Raw genomic sequence first — 20,591 nt, 5'->3', positions numbered from 1 at the left:
CCGACTCATAGCGACCCTATAGGACAAAGTAGAACTGCCTGATAGAGTTTCCAGGGAGCACCTGGTGGATTCCAACTGCTGACCTCTTGGTTAGCAGCCATAGCACTTAACCACTACGCCACCAGGGTTTCCAAGACATAGATAGGAAGTTATTGATTCATTATGTGTGATAGATCAATCCATGGATTCAACCAGATGGATTCTGTTGCAACGTCGTAGTAAAGAAGGGTTTTTCTCTCTCTGAAGATCAGATCTGCTGAAGAAAGATAGTAGAAATTGTATTTTTTTTTTGCAATGATTGGTTTTCTTATAATCCAGGCCTATTAGGTTTTCAAAAGTATATTTAAGAGCTATTGAAATTTAATGCTGTATTTAAAAACCTTTTACTTCTTAATGATTCAGTACTGAGGTTAAGCTTTAATATGTTTTCTTTTGTTCACAAATCTACCTACCTACCTATCTATCTAATTTTTCCATGTGTCTAAAGAGGACTAAATCTTCTACCTAATGTTCATAAATGTATTTATTTTAGGCATATGCATTTAAGTTGTCTTCATATTTACATTAGTGCCTTTTTAAAACTATTATATGTATGTATGTGAAATGCACTTGCATGTGTGGTCTTTGTTTATTATTTAAATTCAAATTTGTACAAGAAGGGTGAATTTCTAAGTAAATGGCACTATGACATGGGCAATCGTTGGCTAATTTCCAGCAGCACTGACAGTGTTACCCGTTTTTGCTTTCAAAGTAAAGCCTTTGGGGAAAGATTGTGAGAGTAATAGCAATTAAATAAATGAGCAATTCTTCTTTAAAACCATTTCGATTGTCTGTCTAAATGCATGTGTGTCTACATGGCTTATAAAAAGCATGCTGGAGATGCCGCTGCACACTGAATTGTAGGAAAGTCAGTTTGATTACTTCAGCTGAGTAGTAATCAAACTTGTGACACTACAATTTAATTTTCAGCCTGTGGATCTTGAATATTTTAATTATTAACAGGAGGTTAATTGGCAAGTATAGTTTCCATGTGAGATTTTAGTTATGTAAAATAAATGGGCCAGTTTCTTACTTGAAATATAGAAATCATTAATGTATGCGTTGCATTGTTTAACACGACAGTAAAACCACATTGATGGACCCTCCATTTTCTATAATAAATAAATAAATAGTGGAAATAATTTGCAAAGGTGGTATATTCTTTTTTAAGAAAAAATACATTAAAAAAAATTGGAGCATGCGTTTTTAGCATATAGATTAATAATAAATGTTTTATTTAATCACAATCAAACTAAAACTAGTGAGAACTTAACACATGTTCCTCTAACCATGTATTCCTTATTTTAATATTATTTTCTTATATTACTTCAAATAAAAGCCATTAATTAATTACCTAATTCATTGCTTAAACATAGATAATACCATTTCGATATACCAAGAATTCTACCAACCTTTGAGGAAAATAATCAGAAACAACTTGAATGTAGTCCCTGGCCTCAGAGAGGTCACAGTTTACTTGAAATAAGATGTAAAGGCATGAAAATAAAGTGCAATATCATTAGTCTCCTTGAAAAGGTAAAGAATGGAAATATATAGGTAAGGTGCCTCACCCCATGTAAGTTTGTAGAGTAAACTTCTTAGAAGAAGGATAAGAAGGGTCAATCAGGTAGGGAAGGGTGATACAGGCTAAGAAATAGCATGAGCAAAATCCCAGAGACAAGAGTATTACTACTATTGAGGAACTGAAAGAATTCTAGGACATCAGGAGCCTAGCACAAGAGGGAAAAACAGAGTAGAAATGGGGCAAGACAGGAGAGGTAAGCAGAGACCTGACACAATGCAGGGCTGGTAAAGCACTTGGCTGCTAAACAAAAGGTCAGTGGTTCAGAATTGCTGGGCTGAGGGCTGGGGGGACCATTGCCTCGGAGAACATCTAGCTCAATTGACATACTATTGGTTGTAAAGAAAATGTTTCACATTCTACTTCGGTGAGTAGCATCTTGGGTCTTAAAAGCCTGTGGGTAGCCATCTAAGATACTCTACTGGTCTCATCCCTTCAGGAGCAAGGAAAAATGAAGAAAATTAAACATACAAGGGAAAGATAAGTCCAAAGGACTAATGGGCCACATCTCCCCCAGCCTTCACCAGACTGAGTCCAGTTCAGTCAGATGGTGCCCATTTACCACCACCTACTGCTCTGACAGGGAAAACAATAGATGGTCCTGGACAAAGCTGGAGGAAAATATAGAACAAAATTCTAACTCTCAAAAAAAGAACCAGATTTACTGGCCTGACAGAGACTGGAGAGACCTTGAGAGTATGGCCCCTGGACACCCTTTTAGCTCAGTAATGAAGCCACCCCCGAAGTTACCCCTCAGCCAAAGATTAGGCAGGCCCATAAAACAAAATGAGACTAAAGGGGCATACCAGCCCAGAGGCAAAGATTAGAAGGTAGGAGGGGACAGAAAAGCTAGTAATAGGGAACCGAGGATCAAGAAGGGAGAGTGTTCACATGTCATGGTGTTGTTAACCAGTGTCATGAAATAATATGTGTACTGTTTAATGAGAAACTAGTTTGTTCTGTAAACCTCCATCTACAGTACAATAAAAAAAAAAAAAGTTTCACGGTTCAAGAGAAAAGACCTGGTGATCTGTTCCCATAAAGATTACAGCCAAGGAAACCTTATGGGGCAGTTCTACTCTGTCACATGGGGTTGCTATGAGTTGGAATCTCCTTGACTGCACACAACAACAGCAACATAGATCAGGTTAATTGGTCTGTAGAATGATACGAGGGTTCCTCTGATCACTGACAGCAGTGTGGAATAGATTGTAATGGGTATAAATGGGAAGCAGCGAGACCAGTTAAGAAGATACTGTGTTTATTTAGATGAGAGACAAGATAGTTGCAGCTGATGTGAAGCAAAGTGGAAGAATTTGAGAGAGCATGCAGGTGACAGAGAAAAAGAGACAGTAAAACTTATCAGTCCCAGTAAGTGAATGTGACTTTTAAGGAATGTAGGAAGAGGATCCAGGAAAGAAAGAAATAATTGTCAATGAAGTAAAAGAAAATTCAGAAGAGTTTGTTGTCCTAGAGCGCAAGTGAAGAAAAAGTTTCAAACAGGGTCATCAACAATATCAAGGATGCTGAGGTCGAGGTTTGAAATTTAGCCTCTAAATTTGGTAAGATTAAGGTCATTGGTTGCTGTAATGACTGCTTGCCTGAAATGGATTGGAAGTCTGGATTGGAATAAGAGAAAAATAATAGAAATAACAACCCTTCTGAGAATTTTTGCTAAAGGAGAAAGGAGAAAAGTGTGGCAGTAGGTGGAGAGAGATGGTGGGTCTAAGGAGTGATGTTTACATGCTAATATTAATATTTTGGTAGAGATAGAGATAATATCCAAACTGGAAAGATAGGGAACAATAGTCCCCTTGTGGGAGAGAGTGGGTGGGATCTCAGGTTTAAGAAATTTTTTAAACAATATTAGAATAATTTGCAATATTACAAACTACATATAAATTTTTAAATTCATATGCAGCTTGAGCATCTTAATATCATGTTATATGAAAATTCCCCTGCTCTTCAGCAGAATTGTGTTAGGGAGTTTGTATGTTATTTTTACTTAACCTTCTAAGGCAGTATAAAAAGCAAATTGTTATGTTGCTTCTTACAAGTTGCATAGAGTAAGGGTTTTCAATGCTGATTTTTTGGAAGTAGATTGCCCACCCTTTCTTTCGAGGCACCTCTGGATGAACCCAAAACCCAAACTTACTTTCAGCCACTGAGCACATTAACCATCTGCATCACCCACTGATATAAATTCTGTGCTCCATAAATAATTGTATGGATGAATGAGCTAGCTTTAGTATGTGAAAAGCACTGCCCGGCTGATATGGGCTCAAGTAACAAAGCACAGATTATATACAGAAGTAGCATAGAGTCTGGGAAACCATACAAATTGTACAGTGCAGTGAGGAAGTAGATCTAATCATTAAAGGATGCTAAAATAGGCCAGAATGCTTTCGTGCTCATGCAGAACCTGTGGATAGAACAAGAAGCAGTCGTTCAAACAGAACAGAGGGATACTGAGTGGTTTAAAGTCAGAAAAGGTGTGCATCAGGGTGTATCCTTTCACCATGTTTATTCAATCTGTATGCTGAGCAATAATCTGAGAAGCTGGACTATAGGAAGAAAAGCACTGAGTCAGGATTGAAGGAAGACTCATTAACAACGTGCCATATGCAAATGACAAGCACGTACTGATGAATATTAAAGACTATGGTATTCAGTATGGATTATGCTTTAACATAAAACAAAAATCTTCATAATCAGACCAATAAGCAACATCATGATAAATGGAGAAAATACTGAAGTTTTTAAGGATTTCATTTTACTTGAATCCACAATCAGTGCCCATGGAAACAGCAGTCAAGAAATCAAATGACACATTGCATTGGGCAAATCTGCTGCAAAAGAGCTCTTTAAAGTGTAAAGAAGCAAAGATGTCACTCTGAGGACTAAGGTGTACCTGACCTCAGCCATGGTATTTTCAATTGCTTCATATTCAGGCGAAAGCTGAATAATGAATCTGGAAGACCAAGGAAGGATTGATGCATTTGAATTATGATGTTGATGAAGAATATTGAATATACTATTGAGTGCCAGAGAACAAACAAATGTGTCTTGGAAGAAATACACCTAGAGTGTTCTTTAGAAGTGAGGATGGTGAGAATTCGTCTCATGTACTTTGGACATGTTATCAGGAGGGACCAGTCCCTGGAGAAGGACATCATGCTTGGTAAAATAGAAGGTCAGCAAAAAAGAGGAATACCCTCAGCAAGATGGGTTGACATGGTGGCTTCAACAATGGGCTCAAACATAGCAATGATTGTGAGAATGGTGTAGGACCAGGCAGTGTTTTGTTCTGTTGTACACAGAGTCCCGGTGAGTTGAAACTAACTGGACAGCACCTAACAACAGCAATAACAACAAAGTAGGCCAAGGCTTCTTGGTGTTTATACTTGTCCTTCATCTTAAAGGCCACTTTGGATATGACTAGACAGTTACCACTAAAATGTCTTTTACTATATTTCAATAATTAATTTCACTATTATTGCTCAAATAATGACTTAGGGTTCCTTTTAACATTTCCTTATTTTAAAATCATTTGACACCAAAATTTTCTTTGTTATATTTTAAAAATTGAAGGGAAACATGAATGCATGTTTTATGTTTCATTAAGAAAACATTAAAAAAAAATCAGAACAGTATTGTTTGTACGCACTTGTGGATTAAATATGTTTAAATGTTTTTATTCCATTTCAGGAATTTCAGTACAAGTCTCGTCTGTGGCTTAGTAAAGCTTTTAATCATTACAGAATTTATTTTTAAACTGCTGTGAATTACAGTTTTTTTCGCTGAAACACTCAGCTCCCGAATGATTAGAAGGACGTTGTTTGCATTAATAAAATCTTAACAAATATTCATTTTTCTAAAGCTTCTTGTAAATGCTACATTTATCAAGTGCCCTAGCTGATTCATTGCACCGTGCTGAATTATGTATTTTGACCTTGAACATTTTTGTTTTGTTCTAAAGTGGCTTATATCTGCCTATTCATCAGAATAAACATTGCTTACTCCTACTTGAAATTTATTTTGTTGTGCAAACATAATATCTGTGTTCCTAAATAAATATTTATATTGTATCAGACTGTTTTTACAGCTCTATTTCTTGTTTTCAAAGTCATTGCCTTTCTTTCTTCATTCACCTCAAGATATGCAGAACCATGTATAATTTATTGAGGATTTGATGAGGTGAGAGTTTTCCTGCTGGTAGCTATGACTCTGTAATATGGTAATATCTCAGTTTCCACTGTAGTCTCCTTCAGAGGAAGCTGTTCTTTCAAATTATTGAGTGAAGGTTATAAAAATGACTGAAGGACTCATAGTTGAGTTAAGGATACTGAAAGCAGCTTAGGTTCATACCATGTCTTGAAAGAGCAACAAGAAAATCCATTTTAGAATGGTTCTGACCACCGGCCTCAACTGAACCAAGGGGCTGTTTACTACCCTCTGCCCTGGCCTGTGTTCACATGGCTCTGGGGTATCAATAAAACATATGCTGAGGCATGCAGTCGATGATTTGCTATTTCCAATAGCTGATAAAACTCACGGGATTAGACAGGCTTAAAAAATATGTGAACCCAGTTGCCATCAGATCTATTCCATCTCAGTGCAACCCCATGTGTGTCAGAGCAGAACTGTGCTCCATAGGGTTTTCTGTGGGTGATTTTTCAGAAGTAGGTCACCAGGCCTTTCTGCGAGGTACCTCTGGGTGGACTCAAACCTTAATGTTCAGGTTAGCAGTCAAGCACATTAACCAGGTCTACCACCCAGGGAAAATATAATAGTTTTTTCAGCAAGTTCTAATTATGATCAATAGGAAAGAGATAGTTAATAAATGTCTGCATTTTGTTGAAAAACTTGAACCTTCCAGGATATTTTTTATCTTTCAGATTTTTTTTTTGGTGCTTATTGTATACAACATTTTGGTATTGCTTTTATTAACTACTTCTAGGTTATTATTCATTGGTCAGTATTAAATTTAGTCTCAGTTCACACTGAATATTTTAATGGAATGTTTCATTTGGTCCCAGAGCCATATCAGCTAGGTATCTTTGACGTGAGTCTGAATATGGGTGACCTTTAAGTTGACTGTAGACTCCTTGGAAATGAATGAGAAAGGTTTCCATGAAGAACAACTTTTTGAATTCTGAATTTAAAAAAACAGTTGCCGTTCAGTTGATTCTGACTCATGGAAGCCCCATGTGTTATAGAGTAGAACTGTGCTCCATAGGATTTTCAAGGCTGTGACCTTTTGCAAGAGGATCACCAGTGCATCTTCCAAAGTACCTCTAAAACCAAAAACCAAACACTGCTGTGGAGTCTATTCCCATTCATAGTGACCCTACAGGACAGGGCAGAACTATGCCACAGGGTTTCCATGGAGCAGCTGGTGGATTTGAACTGACATCCTTTTGGTTAGCAGCTGAGCTTTTAACCACTCTGCCACCAGGGCTAAGGTCCCTCTGGGTGGGTTCAAATTTTGCCAACCGTTTTGTTAGTAGTTGAGAGCTTAACCATTCGTACTGCCCAGAACTCTAGAATGCCAGATTACTCAACTCATAATTTTTCCTTATATTTAACGGTGTTCAGAGAGCTGGTGCCACAGTGGTTAAGGTCTTAGCTGCTAACCAAATGGTCGGCAGTTCAAATGCACCAGCCACTCCTTGGAAACCCTGTGGGGCAGTTTTACTCTGCCCGATGGGGTTGCTATGAATTGGAAACAACTTGACAGCAACAGTTTTTTTTTTTTTTTTTAAGCCATAGTCATGCCATTGTGTATATGGAAATTTTGGTAAAAGAGACATACAGAGAAATTGACTTAGAAAAAGCCTTTGGTGAAATGTAAATATATACTCTTGTCTAAAATATACAAACAGGCAAAAAAACTTGACTTTAATATGAAAATCCTGGTGGCCCAGTGGTTAACTGCTACCACTGCTAACCAAGGGATGAGCCACCAGGCGCTCCTTGGAAACTCCATGGGGCAGTTCTTCTCTGTCCTGTAGCGTCGCTATGAGTTAAAATCAACTCCATGGCAATGGGTTTGGTTTGGTTTTGGTTTTATTTAATTTTTTTATGTTAATAAAAATTAAAGAATGATCTCTTTTTTCATGAAATATGAGTAAGTCTTTTTTAAATCAAACAATTTACATATATATATATATTTTTTTCCATTTTAGCATGTGGAGAAACTCTACAAGAATCCAATGGCAACCTTTCTTCCCCAGGATTTCCAAATGGCTACCCTTCGTATACACACTGCATCTGGAGAGTCTCTGTGACCCCCGGGGAGAAGGTAGTTTATACCATCAAGAGTTGCATTTGAGTCTCATATCAGTACGAAGGCTCATTCATCTCTTAAGTACAATTTGCTTTATTTTTTTTAAATCTTATTTAATTCTTCATAAAAGAGACTTAAAAGCTCAGAAAATTTATAATGGAAATTATTTCAATTCCAGTGCTTTCAAAAGAGGTGATTTTAAAAATAAAAATGTTATATAAAATGATGGAAATAATACAAGTATCTCCGCAGACAAAATGAAATTAAGTCAAAATTCAGGATCAGAAAAGTAACTAGAAAAATACCCACAGATTCCAATATTAAGAAATAAATGTCTAAATATCTAATGCAGCCAAGAAGTTCTTATAATTAGGAATCATCTTCAATTGTAATATAATAAACATACTGTATGCCAGAAAAATGAAAAAAACAAACCTGTTGCCTTCGAATCAATTCTGACTCACAGCAACCCTACAGGACATAGTAGAACTGCCCCATAGAGTTTCCAAGGAGCACCAGGGATGCAGCTAAATCAGTACTTAGAAGGAGATTCACGGTCTTAATTAATTATTAATTAATAAATAATTAACTAGAAAATAAGAAAAGCCCCAAACCGATGAGCTAAACATTCACATCGAGAATTTAGCAAGGACAGTAAAGTAAATGGAAAAGACTTATAGAAGGAAATAATAAATAAAAGTTGAAATTAATGAGTGACAATAACAGATGCCACAAAGTATAAAACAAGTTGGTTCTTTGAATTGACTTAAAAAACAAGCAAACAGATCAAAAGACAGATCAAGAAAGACAATAGTGAAAACACAACTATCTAATTTTTAGTTGCTTTAGACACCAAAATGAGAATAAAAGGATGTTTTAAACAACATTATGCCAATACATTTTGAAATTCAGGTGAAATGTACAAATTGCCATAAAATATCACTCACTAAATTATTATTCAAGAAGAAATAAAAAAAAACTTGAATAATTCCATAACAATAAAAAATGAAATTACTAGTTAATTGAATTATTAGTGAAAAAAATTTTAACAACAACAACAAAAACAATCTGGGTTCAGAAGACTTCATTGACCAATTCTACCCAACATTCAAGTAAGAAATATTTTTAATATCATATAAACTCTTCTAGGGATAAAAAAATGAACACATTCTCCTATTTACATGATTAGCAAAAACTTGATACCAATCTTGATAAGAATAATATGATGGAAAATTATAACCCAAACTCACACATGGATGGACATGGCTGCAAAAAGCTCCAAAAATACCATACCAAGAAATTGTTTTTATTCCAGGGATGCAGGACTAGCTACAATTAGAAAATTAATTAATATAATTTGCCATACTAACAGATTAGTTGAATGTCTCCATTAAATCAAGAAAAAAAAAAATCTATGATTTAAGAATACCAAAAGCCTTAGCAAACTAGAAATAGAAAAATACTTCCTTAACCTAAGAAAGGAAATCATCAAAAAATTACACCAAACTCCGTTGTTATTGGGGAAATTCTACAAATATTTTCTGTGAGATAGGGAAAAAAAATAAAGATATCTCTTATCACCACAATTTGATGAAAGTCCTAGCCAGCATATTAAGGCAAAAAAAAAAAAAAAAAGGAATAAATCATATAAGAGCTGAAAAGTCACCAAATTCCCTTTATCAGATTTACTTTGATTGATTATAGAATTTAACATTATTAAGAACTAACATCAATGAATCTATTAATTGTGAATTTTTTTTCTTGAATGCTAACCTCAGACATTTTCAACTCAAGATTATATCAATATTAATCTTTATTTTCTCCTATTTATTACATTGTTTTTGTCTTACACCTTTAACTCTTTAATCCACCTGGAATGGGTCAAATACATTCATTATCTTTGGTGGAATTGCAGCTGCAGTTAAAGAATATCTTATACCCCTAATAATTGAATGTCACTAAGAGATTTTTTGGGTCTGGAGGTATCCTGGGTGTTAAAATAGTTATAGTGAAATTTTTTGAATGAAACATTGTATAGCATAAATAATTATTACAAATACCACCACCAAGCACAGTAATAGGTAATTCTTCATATAGCTATTCTTATTTTTTTCTTTTAGTAAGTAGAATTTTTTTTTTAAATAATATCGTATTGTGTTGTTAGGTGAAAGTTTACACGGCAGCTTAGGTTCCCCTTTAACAATTTTTATACAAATTGTTCTGTGCCACTAGTTGTAACTTTCACAGTGTGTCAGCATTCTCATTATTCCCATTCTGTTTCCATTGATCTCGCTCTCTTCCCCTCGTGTCTTTTTGTCTTTGCTTTTGGGTAAATGTTTGACCATTTGGTCTCATATAGCTAATTGTTTAAGGGAGCACAATTATACACGGGTGATATTGTTTGTTTTATAAGCCAGTCTATTATTTGGCTGAAAGGTGACTTGCAGAAATATCTTCATTTCCAAGGTCAAAGGGTGTCTTAGGAAGATAGTCTTAGGTGTTCCTCTAGTCTCTATCAGTACAGTAGGGTGGGCCTTTTCTAAGAATTCAAGTTTTGTTCGACATTTTTCTCCCATACTATTTGGGACCTTCTTTTGGTTCCCAGTTCGAACGGTCAGTAGTGCTAACGGCACAATCTAGTTCTTCTAGTCTCACGTTAGAAGAAGCTGTGGTTCGCGTGGGCTCTTAGTCCTCTGTACTGGTTTCTTCTTCGAGCCTTTGATTTCCTTCATTCTCTTTTGCTCCATACAAGTAGAGACCCATATTTGTATCCTAGATGGCGGCCCGAAAGCTTTATAAGACCCCAGATGCTTCTCACCAAAATAAGATGTAGAACAATAACTTCGTGAAGTATGCTATGCCAGTTGACTAAGTCGTCCCCCAAGACTTTGGTTCCAAGCCCTTTAAGCCAGTAAACCAATCCCAGGAGTTGTTTGGATTTGTCTAGGAATCCTCCATAATTGTGCCTGCTATGTGGTTTGTTATATATGTGAATATATATGCAGTGTAAACTCATGTAATATATACATATGCCTATGGATATACCTGTACATTCGAATATGCCTTCCTATATACTTATATGCATCCATATCTAAGTAACCACACACATGTTTTTGGTTGTTTATACTGTTGTTGCAAAATTATATGCGTTATGGCATTTACTGAAATTGTCCCTTTTTCTTGTATACGTCTTAGTGTCTTTATTTACCTTGGACAGGTGGTGCTGACTTCACCCATATTTGGGATTGCCTTTCCCATCACCAAAAATAACAGGTGTATCATACCTAGAATGTGATCTCTCCTCCCCACCCCTCCCACCTTTGCTTTCCATGTATATATCTGGGATCATACAATATTTGTCTTTTTGTGATTGACTTATTTCATGCAGCATAATGTCCTCCGGATTCATCCATATTATAAGATGTCTCTCAGACTTCTCATTATTCTTTATAGTTGTGTAGTATTCCTCTGTGTGTATGTACCACGATTTGTTTATCCATTCATCCCTTAATGGGCACTTAGGTTGTTTCCATCTTTTTGCTATTGTGAATAATGCTGCAATGAACATGGGTGTGCATGTATCTACTGGTGCCACTGCTCTTATATCTCTAGGATATATACCTAGGAATGGGATTGCTGGATCATAAGGTATTTCTATTTCTAGCTTTTTGAGTAAGTGCCAAACTGTTTTCCATAGTGGTCGCACCGTTTTAGAATTCCATCAACAATGTAGAAGACTTCCAATCCCTCCTCAACCTCACCAGCATTTCTTGTTTTGTTTTGTTTTTCATTGCCATTTTGCAGGGGCATATAGCTATTTTTAATTTAAGAAATATAGCTCTCTGTTGTAATGTGATTATAAGTGTTGATTAATTTATGTTTAGGTTCTTTTAATAAGCAGTCAAAAATATATTCTGAATATCAGTTTTAAAAAGGCACTAAAGAGAAAACTGAAAGATAATAATGTTTGAGAGCAAGTTTTAAAACAACACATGGTTTTATAAAAAGAAAACCTTACAGAATATGAAAAGTTTGGGAACAAGATTAATCAATCAAATTATATCATCTCACAATAGCAAGAGGAAATCTGAAAAAAAAAAGAAATTCCTCCTATCCAATTAGAATATCCTTTCAATTAACATTTTTATTAGCCCTACTTCTCTTTCAAAATAAAGTTGATTCACTTTTCTTATATTTGTGATTACCAATACAGCTGTATTTTCCAAAATGTTGCAAATAGGAAAAGATATTTTATCATCTTTAAGTCTATTATTTTTCTTATTGTTATTAATAATAATTAGCACATAAAGGGCCAATGAACAATGTTAACTCATTTTCAAACTTTGTTAGTGTTTTTATTATTTTCTTCCTTTGAGTATTTGGGCTCATTCTGCTGTTATTTTGTAATTCTTAAGTTGGAAATTTACCTCATTAATTTCTAGTGTCTTTTCCAATACAAACATTTAAGACTATAAATTTCCTGCTAAGAACTATTTAGCTGAATTCTCCCAGTTTGATATATAGTATTTTTGTTGTTTTTCAATTCCAATTATCTTCTTCTTTATTATTGCTTCATAACCCATGGTGCTTTTCTCATGGGTTTAGTTCTTTTTTGAAAACATATGGTGGTTTTTCTCATTATGCTTCTATTTATTCACTTTTCAGTCAAAGAATGTGCTCTACAAGATATAGGTCTTTGAAATATCTTGAGGCTAGCAATATGACTTAAAAAAAAAATTGACATGGCCAATATGCATAAAAATTAATCTTTGCTTTAAAATGTGTTTTGTGCAATGTTTAGCTCAAAGTTCTCTCTATATGCAGCAATCTTTTTAGTTTAGTTATATAGTCTGTATATGATGGTTCTTGTCTGTTTCATCTATCAAATGGTGAAAAAGGTATGTGAACATTTGTCACTATTTGGTACTTTATCAATTGCCCTTTAAGGTTTTGCCTGTTTTCGATTTATAAATGTTCTTGCTATATTATTATATACATATATATTTAGAATATTATATTTTCCTGATGAATTAAATTTTATCCTTATATAGTGAACTACTTTATCTCTAGTTATGGTTTAGGTGAAAAGGTATACCAACTTTCTTTTGATTAATATTTATGCTTGATATAGGCTTGTCCAACTTTAGACATTCTTTCTGTGATCCCTGTTCCAGTTGTGTCCCTTTTAGACCACATACAATTTGGTTGTATTTTTTTATTTAATCCTTGATGGAAAGTTCATTTAATAAACAGTGGTGGATTTAATTGGAGCCTTGGTGGCTCAATGGTTAAGACCTCAGCTGCTAGCCAAAAGGTTGGCAGTTCAGATCTACCAGTTGATTCCTGGAAACCCTATGGGGCAATTTGCTCTGCCCTATATGATTGCTATGAGTCAGAACTGACTTGAAGGCAATGGGTTTGGATTTTTGGTTTTTAAGAGTGTTTATTCGGTTACATTTATTATTATTATTGATGTATTTTATTTGTTTTTTGTATGTTCTACTTTTTTTGTTTTCTTTTTTTGACTTTCTATATATTGAATAACACTTTTGTTTGCCTCATATTATTTTTTTTTCACTATTTGTTCAAAATTTTAAATGTATATTCTTTTATTTGGCACACTGTTTATAACAGCCTTCTATGAGTCGGAATCAATTCGACAGCAATGAGTTTGTTTTTTTTTTTCCTTTCTTAATAAAATCATATTTAATTAGTATCTATATTCTCTTCCTAAATCTTACAAGAATCCTAGGATGTTTTAATTCAGATGAATTCCTTCATTGTATATGCTATTATTTTATACTATTTTTGTTAAATCCTGCTTTTCCTCCACAGACACTCTATTATTGATTATTGCAGTTCATATTCGTTTCAAATATTTACCTTTTTTTTTTAATTTAACATTTCTTTTATCTCAGACTTCCATCCTGGCTCATTTTGGTTCAGCCTATAGTTTATGCTTTGTTGTTGTTGTTAGGTGCCATTGAGTTTGTTCTGACTCATAGCAACACTATGTACAACCGAATGAAATACTGTCCAATCCTGCACCATCTTTACAATCCTTGTTATACCTGAGCCCATTGTTGCAGCCACTGCATCAATCCATCTCATTGAGGGTCTTCCTCTTTTTTGTTGAGCCTCTGTTTTACCATGTGTGATGACCTTGTCCAGAGACTGGCTCCTCCTGATAACATATCCAAAGTATATTAGATGAAGTCTCCTCATCCTTTCTTCTAAAGAACATTCTGGCTGTATTTCTTCCAAGACAGCTTTGTTTGTTCTTCTGGCAGTCCATGGTATATTCAGTGTTCTCCTCTAACACCATAATTCAAAGGTATCAATTCTTCCGTCCAGCTTTCACATATGTAAGAGGCAATTGAAAACACCAGGATTTGGGGCAGGCAGGCCATCGTCCTTAAAGTGATGTCTTTACTTTTTAACACATTAAAGAGATCTTTTGAAGCAGATTCGCCCAAAGCAATGTGTCTTTTGATTTCTTGACTGCTGCTTCCATGGCTGTTGATTGTGGATCCAAGTAAAATGAGATCCTTGACAACTTCAAATTTTCTCCTTTTATCCGATGATGCTTATTGGTCCAGTTTTGAGGATTTTTATTTTCTTTAGGTTGAGTTGTAATCTATACTGAAGGCTGTAGTCTTTAATCTTCATCAGTAAGTACTTCAAGTCCTCTTGGCTTTCAGTAAGTGAGCTTTTGTCATCTGCATAATGCAGGTTGTTAGAGGGTCAGCCTCCAATCCTGGTGCCACGTTCTTCTTCATATAGTCCAGCTTCTTGGATTACTTACTCAGCATAGAGTTTGGATAAGTATGGTGAAAAAATACAACACTGACTCACGCCATTCCGGATTTTAAACCACGTAGTATCCCCTTGTTCTGTTGTAACTACTACCTCATAGTCTATGTACAGGTTCCGCATGAGGAAAATTAAGTGTTCGGAAATTCCCTTTCTGTGCAGTGTTATCCATAATTTGTTATGATCCATGCAGTCGAATCCCCCACGTGTCTGTCAGTTTGTCGTACTGTGGGGGCTTGTGTGTTGCTGTGATGCTGGAAGCTATGCCACCGGTATTCAGATACCAGCAGGGTCACCCATGGAGGACAGGTTTCAGCTGAGCTTCCAGACTAAGACAGACTAAGGAAGAAGGACCCGGCAGTCTACTTCTGAAAAGCATTAGCCAGTGAGAACTTCATGAATAGCAGCGGAACATTGTCTGATATAGTGCTGGAAGATGAGCCCCCCAGGTTGGAAGACACTCAAAAGTTGACTGAGGAAGAGCTGCCTTCTCAAAGTAGAGTTGACCCTAGTGACGTGGATGGAGTAAAGCTTTTGGGACCTTCATTTGCTGATGTGACATAACTCAAAATGAGAAGAAACAGCTGCAAACATCCATTAATAATTGGAACCTGGAATGTACGAAGTATGAATCTAGGAAAATTGGAAATCATCAAAAATGAAATGGAACACATAAACATTGATATCCTAGGCATTAGTGAGCTGAAATGGACTGGTATTGGCCATTTTGAATCAGACAATCATATAGTCTACCATGATGGGAATGACAACTCGAAGAGGAATGGTGTTGCATTCATCGTCAAAAAGAACGTTTTAAGATCTATCCCTAAGTACAACGCTGTCAGTGATGGGATAATATCCATACGACTACAAGGAAGATCAGTTAATAAGATTATTATTCAAATTTACGCACCAACCACTAGGGCCAAAGATGAAGAAATAGAAGAATTTTATCAGCTGCTGCAGTCTGAAATTGATCAAACATGCAATCAAGAGGCATTGATAACTACTGGCGATTGGAATGCAAAAGTTGGAAACAAAGAAGAAGGATCAGTAGTTGGAAAATATGACCTTAGTGATAGAAACAATGCCGGAGATCGAATGATAGAATTTTGCAAGACCAACGACTTCTTCATTGCAAATACCTTCTTTCACCAACATAAACAGCGACTAATATTTTTTTTATACACATGGACCTCACCAGATGGAACACACAGAAATCAAATTGACTATATCTGTGGAAAGAGATGATGGAAAAGCTCAATATCATCCATCAGAACAAGGCCAGGGGCCGACTGTGGAGCAGACCATCATTTGCTCATATGCAAGTTCAAGCTGAAACTGAAGAAAATCAGAGCAAGTCCATGAGAGCCAACATACCAACTTGAGTATATCCCACCAGAATTTAGAGCGACCACCTGAAGAATAGATTTGATGCATTGAACACTAGTGACCAAAGACCAGACGAGTTGTGGAATGACATCATCCATGAAGAAAACAAGAGGTCATTGAAAAGACAGGAAAGAAAGAAAAGACCAAGATGGATGTCAGAGGAGACTCTGAAACTTGCTCTTGAGCTTCGAGAAGCTAAAGGAAAAGGAAGAATTGATGAAGTAAAAGAACTGAACAGAAAATTTCAAAGGGCCTCTCAAGAAGACAAAATAAAGTATTATAATGACATGTGCATAAGAGCTGGAGATGGAAAACCAAAAGGGAAGAACGTGCTTGGCGTTTCTCAAGCTGAAAGAACTGAAGAAAAAATTCAAGCCTCGAGTTGCAATAGTGAAGGATTCCATGGGGAAATTATTAAACGATGCAGGAAACATCAAAAGAAGATGGAAGGAATACACAGAGTCATTATACCAAAAAGAATTGGTCGATATTCAACCATTTCAAGAGGTGGCATATGATCAGGAACTGATAGTACTGAAGGAAGAAGTCCAAGCTGCTCTGAAGGCATTGGCAAAAAACAAGGCTCCAGGAATTGATGGAATATCAACTGAGATGTTTCAACAAACAGATGCAGGCCTGAAGTTGCTCACTTGTCTATGCCAAGAATTATGGAAGACAGCTTCCTGGCCGACTGACTGGAAGAGATCCATATTTATGACTATTCCCAAGAAAGGTAATCCAACCGAGTGTGGAAATTTTAGAACAATATCATTAATATCACATGCAAGCAAAATTTTGCTGAAGATCATTCAAAACGGCTGCAGCAGTTTATCGACAGGGAACTGCCAGAAATTCAGGCCAGTTTCAGAAGAGGACGTGGAACCATGGATATCATTGCTGATGTCAGATGGATCCTGGCTGAAATCAGAGAATACCAGAAGGATGTTTACCTGTGTTTTGTTGGCTATGCAAAAGTATTCGACTCTGTGGATCATAACAAATTATGGATAACATTGTGAAGAATGCTCATGAGGAACCGTTACATAGATCAAGAGGCAGTTGTTCAGACAGAACAAGGGGATACTGATTGGTTTAAAGTCAGGAAAGGTGTGCGTCAGAGTTGTATTCTTTCACCATACCTATTTAATCTGTATGCTGAACAAATAATCCGAGAAGCTGGACTATATGAAGAAGAACGGGGCATCAGGATTGGAGGAAGACTCATTAATAACCTGAGTTATGCAGATGACACAACCTTGCTTACTGAAAGTGAAGAGGACTTGAAGCACTTACTAATGAAGATCAAAGACCACAGCCTTCAGTATGGATTACACCTCAAGATAAAGAAAACAAAAATCCTCACAACTGGACCAATGAGCAACATCATGATAAACGGAGAAAAGATTGAAGTTGTCAAGGATTTTATTTTACTTGGATCCACAATCAACAGCCATAGAAGCAGCAGTCAAGAAATCAAAAGACTTATTGCATTGGGTAAATCTGCTGCAAAGGACCTCTTCAAAGTGTTGAAGAGCAAAGATGTCACCCTGAAGACTAAGGTGCTCCTGACCAAAGCCATGGTATTTTCAGTCGCATCATATGCATGTGAAAGCTGGACAATGAATAAGGAAGACCGAAGAAGAGTTGACACCTTTGAATTGTGGTGGTGGCGAAGAATATTGAATATATATCATGGACTGCCAAAAGAATGAACAAATCTGTCTTAGAAATACAACCAGAATGCTCCTTAGAGGCAAGGATGGCGTCTTACCTAGTTTGGACATGTTGTCAGGAGGGATCAGTCCCTGGAGAAGGACATCATGCTTGGCAGAGTACAGTGTCAGCGAAACAGAGGAAGACCCTCAACAAGGTGGATTGACACAGTGGCTGCAACAAAGAGCTCAAGCATAATAACGATTGAAAGGATGGCGCAGGACTGGGCAGTGGGGTTGCTATGAGTCGGAACTGACTCGAGGGCACCTAACAACAATAACACACAATTGAATGCCTTTGGATAGTCAATAAAACACAGGTCACATCTTTGTGGTATTCTGTGCTTTCAGCCAAGATCCATCTGACATCATCAATGATATCCCTTGTTCCAGGTCCTCTTCTGAATCTGGCTTAAATTTCTGGCAGTTCCTTTTCGATATCCTGCTGCAGCCACTTTTGAATGATCTTTAGCCAGATTTTACTTGCAGGTGATATTAATGATATTGTTGGATAATTTCAGCATTCTTTTGGTCACCTTTCTTTGAAATGTGCACAAATATGAATCCCTTCCAAGGGGTTCATCAGGTAGCTGTCTTCCAAATTTCTTGGCACAGGTGAGTGAGCACTTCCAGAACTGCATCTGTTTTTTGAATCATCTCAATTGGTATTCTGTCAATTCCTGGAGCCCTATTTTTCACCAAGGCCTTCAGTGCAGCTTGGACTTCTTCCTTCAGTACCCTCGGTTCTGGATCATATGTGCCCTCCTTAAATGGTTAAATGTTGACCAGTTCTTTTTGGCACATTGACTTTGTGTATTCTTTCTGTCTTCTTTTGATGCTGTCCATGTTGTTTAATATTTTTCCCATAGAATCTTTCAATATTGCAACTGGAGGCTTGAATTTTTTCTTCAGTCCTTTCAGCATGAGAAATGTTCTTCCCTTTTGGTTTTCCAAATCCAGGTATTTGCATGTTTCGTTATAATACTTTGTCTTCTTGAGCCACTCCTTAAAATCTTCTGTTCATCTCTCTTACTTCATCATTTCTTTCTTTGCTTCAGCTATTTTATGTTCAACAGCAAGTTTCAGAGTCTCTCCTGACATCCAATTTGGTCTTTTCTTTTTTCCCTGTGTTTTCAATGATCTCTTGTTTTCTTCAAGTGGGATGTCCTTGATGTCATCCCACAACTCATCTGGCCTTCAGTCATTAGTGTTGAATGCATAATGCTGTTCTTGAGATGTCTCTAAATTCAGGTGGAATATACTCAAGGTCCTGTTTTGGCTCTTGTGGACTTGCTGTAATTTTCTTCAGCTTCACCTTTTACTTGCTTATGAAGAATTCATGGTTTGTTCTACCGTCGGCCCCTGGTCTTCTTCTGACTGATGATATTGAGCTTTTCCCCGGTCTCTTTCCACAGATGTAGTTGATTTGATTCCTGTGGATTCCATTTGGTGTGGTCCATGTGTAGAGTTGCCATTTAAGTTGTTGAAAAAAGGTATCTGCAGTGAAGTCATTGGTATTCTGAAATTCTATCATGTGATCTTTGGCATCGTTTCTATCACCAAGACTATATTTTCCAACCACTGTTCCATCTTCTTTATTTCCAACTTTCACATTTCAATTACCATTTATTATCAGTGCATCTTGAATGCATCTTTGATCAATTTCAGACTGCAGAAGTTGGTAAGAATCTTCAATTTTAGTGTTTGGTGTGTGAGTTTGAAGACTAGTCGTGTTAGCTGGTCATCCTTGTGTGCTGATGGATGTTATCCTATCACTGACAGCATTGTACTTCAGGATAGCTCTTGAAATGTTCTTTTTGATGATGAATGCAATGCAATTACTCTTCAGTTTATCATTCCTAGTATAATAGACCATGTGATTGTCTGATTCAAAATGACCAACCAGTCCATTTCAGCTCAGTAATACCTAAGATATCAATGTTCATGTATTCCTTTTCATTTTTGATGATTTCCAATTTTTCTAGATTCATACTTAGTACATTCTTATTATCAGTGGGTATTTGCAACTCTTTCTTCTCAGTTTAAATTGTGCTACATTAGCAAATCAAGGCCCTGTAAACTAGACTCCTGTAAACTAGACTCCATCCATGACATTAAGGTGGACTCTACTTTGAGGAGGCAACTCTTCCCCAGTTGTCTTTTGAGTGCCTTCCAAACTGAGGGGCTCATCTTCTGGCACTATATTAGATGATGTTCCGCTGCTATTCATAATGTTTACACTGGCTGAATTTTTTCAGAAGTAGACCAATAGGTCCTTCTTCCTAGACTGTCCTAGTCTGGGAGCTCAGCTGAAACCTATCCACCATGGGTGACACTGCTGGTATTTGAAATACTAGAGGCATAACTTCCAGCATCACAGCAACACCCAAGCTACTGTAGTAGAACAGACTGACAGACATGTGGGGGTTTATGATTTAGATTTCTTTTTTTTAAAGAACACCTTTTGTTGATGTTTCGTCTGTTGAAATGAGCTTTTCTTTTTACACTAGAAAAAAAAAAATAGAAATATAGTTTCATTGGATGTAGTTGGCCTTAATAGTCAACTTTATTGAAACGCAAAATTTGTACTGATGCTTTCATTTGAAGTATTTCTTAAAGTATAATCCTGGAAATAAAAGTTATCAAAGCTGATTCAATGAGCACTAAATATTTAGTAAATTAATAATCATATAAAATAAGTTGACAATTACTTTATAAAATGACACTACTTATAGGTGATTTCTCAATTTTCCCAAATTCTGAC

The 20,591-nt window shown here is 36.2% G+C and overlaps 1 protein-coding gene across 1 annotated transcript in view; it reads left to right on the top strand.

Annotated features, from left to right (window-relative positions):
- TLL1 (tolloid like 1) overlaps nt 1-20,591 on the top strand; it is a 253,243-nt gene that overhangs the window by 146,698 nt on the left and 85,954 nt on the right. Inside the window, exon 9 of the mRNA XM_064273593.1 lies at nt 7,810-7,925. Coding sequence (XP_064129663.1) covers nt 7,810-7,925 — 116 coding nt within the window. The remainder of the gene's footprint in view (nt 1-7,809; nt 7,926-20,591) is intronic.

Source organism: Loxodonta africana, chromosome 21 (assembly GCF_030014295.1).
Source record: "Loxodonta africana isolate mLoxAfr1 chromosome 21, mLoxAfr1.hap2, whole genome shotgun sequence".
In the NCBI taxonomy this organism is placed as follows: domain Eukaryota; kingdom Metazoa; phylum Chordata; class Mammalia; order Proboscidea; family Elephantidae; genus Loxodonta; species Loxodonta africana.
This window is presented reverse-complemented; position numbering and strand designations above follow the sequence as displayed.